Here is a 7,047-nt window from a genome sequence, read left to right as displayed (position 1 = left end):
CGTAAAACACTGTATTAAAGTGGTGTACCCGTGTATCTCAAAAAGACCTGTTAATCGGTGTTATTAAATAACAGCAATAGGCAAATTTGATCACCTAAGCCTCCGATAGTAGTTTCAATCCAACAGTGTGTAAAGTTATGTAGAAATTAAATTCTTCATCGGTTTCATCGATCAATTCCTCCAAAGCACTGGGTTCTTTCGTTGTGTGCTAATATTAAAAATTCACCAAATCTAATTTATTACGTCATGATTTAATTGGATATTCACTTCAAACGGGGCTGTCGCCATTTTATTTCACATTGTGGATCTTGTGAACGATGTTAACCTTCAACAGCGATCGATGATAGAACACGCATAACGAGCACACATACCGGCACACGCCGTACAGACCGGTCTCTTTATCCAATCTGAATCAGCGGTCGGCCCACAGGGTGGCTTCATCTTCAGTGTGCTGAGTACTGGATTTGGCTTTTGTCCTCCGAATCGTCATCATAGGTGCTGGACTGTTCCTCGGAAATTTTGAACTGTATCAAAACGATCAGGTAGGTCGTGATGGAGGAAGCTATCTGTTTGCGTGTGCGTGTGAGGGAGATAGAAATAGATAGCCGGGAGACACAAAACCGTTGGAAGCAACATTAATTACGTGTTCCGGAAACGGTGCCCTATCCCGGGATGGACGAGTCCCTCCCTCCCCTTATTGCTTACCCCCGTCAGCACAGACAGATCGATGGGAAACAGACCGTACGCGTTGAACTCTAGTGGATTTGTCACCATAAACGAAATCAGATCGTCCACCTAGGAGATGCGGTCGGTCGAAAAAGCCGGCCGGCACCGGAAGAACCAGATCGGAACGGTATTAATATCCGCGATTTTTAATTATGATACTGCCGGCACGCAGCAGCTCGCACACCACGCAGCTCACCTTGTTCCGAAAGTCATCGTCGGCCGATTTGGACTTCATGAAGAACAGGAAATTGATCACCTTTTTCCACTTGAGCCGGACGTTTTCGCCGCTGGTGAACAGCGCCCAAAACTCGATGCCGTGCAGAAACAGCAGGCTGCAGGAAGCGAGCGCATAGATCTCGGACCGGGATGCCGTGAAGCCGGACTTGATGTGGTTCAGCATGTAGTACAGCTGCACGGTAACGCAGGTAAATGCGGACAGCAGCGAAAAGATGGCCTGCTTGCCGTAACAGTGGTTTATCTTGACCGACAGGTCCTGCAGCATTTCGACCACCTCGCGTATGTGCTGGATCGAGTCGAGCGGGCTGATGGCGCGGATCTTGATGGTGGCGAGCGTGGTCAGCCGGTTCAGTTTGCCCTCGTGCATGCTCGGCAGATGGTTGCCACCCATCGCCATGTTGAGCGTTTTGTACTGGGCGTGCCCGTGGGCCTGCGGTTGTAGGGCCAGACTTTCCACATCGACCGGAAAATTACTACAGCGAACAACAAATGTTATTCAGCGGAATGGAATCATTTCAATGTGCGCTTCTTTTTTTTTAAATCGTGCACACTCCTCGCATGGTGCAACACGGTTAACACGGTGAATAGGTTGTCATGGCACGTGTGCGCCAAAGGTCACCCGGAATAGGTGACCGGAAACGGACAACCGGACGGGTGCGTATGCAATCGGGTGCAATTGCGTGCGTGATGGGATTCGGATAGCAACGCAGCGTTTTTTGTGTGTGTGTGTGTGTGTTGAGAAATAAAAACAAACCAGTCTACCACCAGTGAGAGTGATACAGTGCGGCAAAAAAAAATAGATGGTGTATGGTTGATTACTTCATGCCCCTTAGCAGCAGCATGGCACGATCCGACAGATACAGGATGCAGCCGGCGAACTGGAAACTGAACAGAAGCAATCCAAACTGATCGTGGCGAGATATGTTTGTACCGTCCGACCAAAAAAAAAAGAGATATGCAAAAAGGTCATGAAAAATCATTTTTCCCGCTATTTGCTTGGCGAACAGAATGTTGGCGGGCAACACAGCAAGACTTCAGCTAGCACATTGATCAAAATTCGCTCAAGACACATAAAGCTCAACCTTTTGCTGTTGTATGGTTGAAAAGTGATTTTTTTTAGTGTTGATTTTATGAAATCTTTTATGCTGACTTTCCAACTTCCGCACGCGATTTGAAGCGATCCATCGTGCGATGCTGCAAGTCATGGTACAAGCGGCACTGTAGGCACTTTTTACATTTCCATACGGATATTTCGACGAAAAACGAACATAAAAACCTCTCCCAATTGTGCCACATCATGGTAGCTTTTCCCGGTGGAGCGATTGCGAGGAGAAAGTCACAACAACAAAAACAACATAAAAAAAAGCTTTGAAACAGGCTTTTATGGCCTTGCCATCGGAAAGTCAAATTTTGCGTACAACCTTCTAATGGGTCTTACACAATGAACCTTTCGCGATGGTTGCAAGGACAGCAAAGAGCAAATCGTGGAAACTTTGCTCGATCGGGGTAATTAACTTCGCGTGCACTTTTATGCACCGCTTCGAACGAGCATTCACCGTGCCACTTTTGTTTTGTGCCGTTACGATGCAGCAGTAGGGCACGAATAAATACGCAGCAGTCGTGCACTCGAGCAGGCCACTCCCTGAGGTGGAAATAAAAATTACAACTAAAGGCCTCTTATGGAGAGTTTAGAGAGAGAGCTGGCGAAAATAAAACCAACCAACCAACTGCACCACTATAGAAGTGCATCAAACGCGACTCAATTGCTTGTGAAATGAACTCGCGAATGTGTTAGTTTTGTTTTTTAATATCATGAAGTACTACAAATTACTCCAAAACTGTACTTCGGATACAGCCACGGCTTTCCCATTCCCTTTGATGGGGTATGCTTCTGCTGGTACCAAAAGTTACCCCTGGTGGCCAATAAACATAAAGCATCTCCAAGCAGGCGACCGTAAATGCCAAATCTGATACAATGCCCAACCATGACAATGCATAAAACCTCACTGACTCACTTGCGCGCCTGCAGCCCATGAACTGCGACCAGGTTGCCCGGGTTTCAACGGATCCGTTTACAATCTCACGATACATTTATTTCGGGGTTTTTTTTCCCCTCCGTACTCTAAACAAGCACCCGATGGTCTGCATGGTTACGAATACGCGTGCTTCTTACCTTTGGCATACAGAACGCGATCCAATAAAGCAACGTCCATATCCGGTTCCAATTAACTCCGATCAAATAAGTCAGCGCACCGATAGTACTGCCACAGGTCATGGTGACTGGATCGCACCGAGTGTTTCCAGTGCCGTATCAACCGTTCGATGGCATGAAAAATAAAAGGACGAGAATTCGGAGGCATCATTAACTATGGCGGAACGATTCCCGTCTCTGCTCGTTACATCGCGCATGAATGCGTTTTGTATTTGTACTTCGTTTTTACACGTTTCATCTAAAGCTCGCAGTACAATAGCGCCAACGTTACAAATCACTCCACTAGAAAACGGTTACAACTTTGTAACAAACACGACACACACACACACACAGCTCAGCTCACATACATACCAATGCACGCCAGGATGGACACGCGTCTCATTTTGATGTGCGGCATCGTGAAGGAAATGCCGAACTGCGTTCGCAGCTTATCGTCGCAGATGGCGAACGTGGTCAGGATTTCGTTGGCCATCGTGCGATGCCGGATGGCAAACACGAGCGAGAAAATGTAAGCGAACGAGTTGGGTATGAACTGTCGAAAGGCGAGAATGAAAGTTTTCCTGGTGAAATCACAACTAATGGTGATAAACTACAATTGTTATAACGGCGTATCATTAGTAGTTAATAATTTGCAGAATAGGCACAGTGTTCTGGCTAGCCGCTTGTAACAAAGTGTGAGGTTTTGAGGTCAAATCAAGCATTTCAACGATCTTCTACTGAACCGTATACAGCATTACAAAGAGTCGAATAAATTTGATCAAAGCAACCTGTAATTACAACAACTACTTGCAAGCGTATTGTATGAAGCTTTCTTTGAACAGGCGCCTAAATGTATGCAATACCCACAACAAATAGCAGAAATTAGTGAGGGGCGACAATAAAATAACGCTATGCTAGTAACTGATCGTTTCGAATCATTTTTTGCGATTACTTTCTCACGTTATTCAATTAAATTTACTACCCAACTTTAAAGGCACGAAACGTTTATGCTCCTGATGCTCGTCGTGCTCTAGCTTTGTGGATCTAGCTTTGCTGGAAATTGATTTCCTGCGCTCGCCCTTTAAAACATTCATGTGCGTCCCACTGGTTCTGGGTCCCCGAAAAGGACAGCACCGCCGGCTCGCCGCTATGTCTCACCTGTATCCAATTAGCCGCGTTGGAAATGTCGGACGTGTTGCCACTCTGCCAGAAGATGCTCACCAGGCAGGACGAGTAGAGCAGCAGCACCGTGTAGGTCGGCAGCAGCTGCTTCACGTAGCTGGCCCGCGTATTGACCGGTACCGTCGCATCGAGCGGGTACGGGCACAGCCCGAACAGCTTCGAGAACAGATAGAACGATTTCATCGGCTGCATCCTCTCGAGCCTTTTTGGACAACACTGTGGCGGTGCAAACGGTACCGTAAATCACGACGCTCGAACTGGCACTGATGACCGAGACCATGAAATTAATGTTTCATGCGACTAAACTTGGCGACCAATTTCGGTCCCCCGCTGTCGTTGCCCTCGTTTTGGCTGCTCTTGGGCGCTTCTTACCTTTGTACGTCCCCAAAGCGTATGAAACGGTCGTTAAAGGAAGCCATCGTTGCCTCATCGTGTACATTGCCATCATCGACGTCCACCCACCGTGTGTTTGTGTGTGTGTGTGTGTGTGTGTCGTAGTTTTCGATGCGCGTACAAACAAAAGACCTTACTCAAGATGGAAGCACCACGGTCTTATAGTGCGATCAGGGTTCAGGCAACCCATCTCCCATCGAACGACCCGGTTTCGTTCCGTTCGTTCCTTTTGCCAGCAGCGGGAACGATTGCGGACACAATGTCAACGTAGGTGACGTGCTTCGGGGCGGTTTTTGTTCGACGGTGAGGCCGCACGGAACCAAATGCAATTATCTTTCAATTTAGATAATGCGTTTTTCCCGATCTCCATTTCCACATCGTTGCAGCTAGTGCGCCCTCGATTCGGGGCGTTCGGCGTCACATTGACAGCGAAATGACGTGCAAGGCCCGGGAAAGTGGGCGACATGTTCCATCATCCGCTGCCGGATGCACCGTCACGGCACCGTACGGAAGGCGGTCGATGCAACCCGAATCCCGATCGTTGCACGGATGCGATGCGGAGATTCCAATCTTATTAGCTGTGGTTTACTGCCGGCAACTGCGGCGGTTTGCATATTTCACCGACTAAAACCATGAACTGCGCCCGGAAGGGATGGATCCGTACCGATGGCAAAAGACTCCGTGTGACGGATGCACCGTAGTTAAGGGAAGTTCATTTCGCGACTATAAACTATGAAATCAAGAGTGATCGTTTCACCATGCTAGACATGTTTTGCACCGCACTGGTACGTAGCGTTTGGGGCAGGAGTAGGAATAATTTCCTTGCCGTAAACTCTCACCAACGAAAACAATGCTGATGGAAAATAATTTAACATTCTTTTCCGAAAACGCTAGCAGGGCCAAATCGGTGCTTCGCGTCAACATCGCCCGGTCGCGATAGAGAGGAAATTGGCATTCCTATCGGGAGGAAATGAATCCGAAAGACACTCACAATCACAGGAAGGCGCATAATTGAGTTTGGTTACTTGTCTCCGGGTTTCCTCGCTGTGGGGAAAACGGGAACGCATCCGCCGTACCGTTTGCCGATCGAAAGTAAATAGATATTAACGATAATCAGCCAAATGAAACAAAGGCCCCGGGAATGCCGATTGTTCCGGCCGGCATACCGTAGCGAACGCGATTTTGCCCACGCATTTTCCCACCCGTCCGTAAATCGGTACCCGTGGAACGATGCTCCACACAAATCGGAAGGATTAATCAACGGAACGAACAGAGGATAGCTTTATTTATCGGTGCGCACCGCCGGCGGAGGCTAGGAATTGTGAAGCGGGCGAAAAGTAAAAACATGTCCCGAAACTTTTTCCATTTGTCTGCACGGTCCATGGTCGGGAACGGGGAAGGGAAAAGCCCGTTCGGGCTTTTGGGGTTGGCACTGGAATTGGAAGGCGTTGGAAAGGAACGGGCGGATGAGTTTTCACCTTCCTCAATCAGCTTGAACCGTAGCTTGAACAAATTTCTTCTGTTGTGGGGTTTATCGGTCTTAGCTCTCCGTGAAGGCAATGTGGCCTTCTTTGCCCAAAACGGCGTACGGCGGAAAGTTTTGCCACCCCATTCACTTTCATCGAATCCTCCCTTCTTTCCACCGGCTACCGAAATCGTTGGCGTAATGCTGCGTACACCATTTAGCTTCATTTCGGATCGGATGCTCGGGGAACTGTAATTGTGGATTGGGCGGCAATGAAATTAGGAGCGAATCCTTTCAACTCAACCGAATTAGATGACAGGCACTGTCCGATCCGGTGGTTCTGCACCGTTGACGTTCGGTTATTTTAATAGCAGCTTCGGATGCTTCGTTTCGTTTCGGTGCTTTTTTACATTCTAGCGCACACACACACACACAAACCCCGGGAGTTATCAAACCCGGGATCGCTTATCAGCGGGAAGCGACCGGTCCAGTTGAAAGGAAAATTTATTTTAAACAGCATCAACCGTCCTCGATTCTAACAAGGAGGACAATCAAGAAAAAAAACTCCCTCCCTCCCAAGCACTGTGACAAATGTGACAAATAATGTACGAACGAACATTATTTGACCCCAAACGATTACGGTTTCGGGGGCGACGGTCCGATTCTAGGAGGCTTTGAGAAATGCAACCATCGAATCCCATCAATCAGCCCCACCAAATGGGAATGATTTGACTTCTGGTGCTTCGGGGGTAATCCATCGCGTTTAGCTTCCGCCGGCAGGAACGGAATGTACGGAAAGTTTACGGTTAGAATATTAATGGTGAAAAGGCTCATCGGTTTTCAGGCACTCTCG

General features: G+C 48.0%; 1 protein-coding gene across 1 annotated transcript; it reads right to left on the bottom strand.

Moving 5' to 3' along the window:
• Positions 1-443: 443 nt before the first annotated feature.
• On the bottom strand, positions 444-4,528 carry LOC128298736 (uncharacterized). Its single transcript, XM_053034509.1, has 7 exons — positions 4,313-4,528; positions 3,527-3,707; positions 3,137-3,243; positions 1,783-1,868; positions 923-1,436; positions 706-795; positions 444-566 (listed from the first exon to the last, which is right to left on the bottom strand). The coding sequence occupies exons 1-7, from the start codon at positions 4,526-4,528 to the stop codon at positions 444-446; spliced, it is 1,317 nt and encodes a 438-aa protein (XP_052890469.1).
• Between the last annotated feature and the right edge of the window lie 2,519 nt (positions 4,529-7,047).

Source organism: Anopheles moucheti, chromosome 2, assembly GCF_943734755.1.
Source record: "Anopheles moucheti chromosome 2, idAnoMoucSN_F20_07, whole genome shotgun sequence".
Classification (NCBI taxonomy): Eukaryota; Metazoa; Arthropoda; class Insecta; order Diptera; family Culicidae; genus Anopheles; species Anopheles moucheti.
This window is presented reverse-complemented; position numbering and strand designations above follow the sequence as displayed.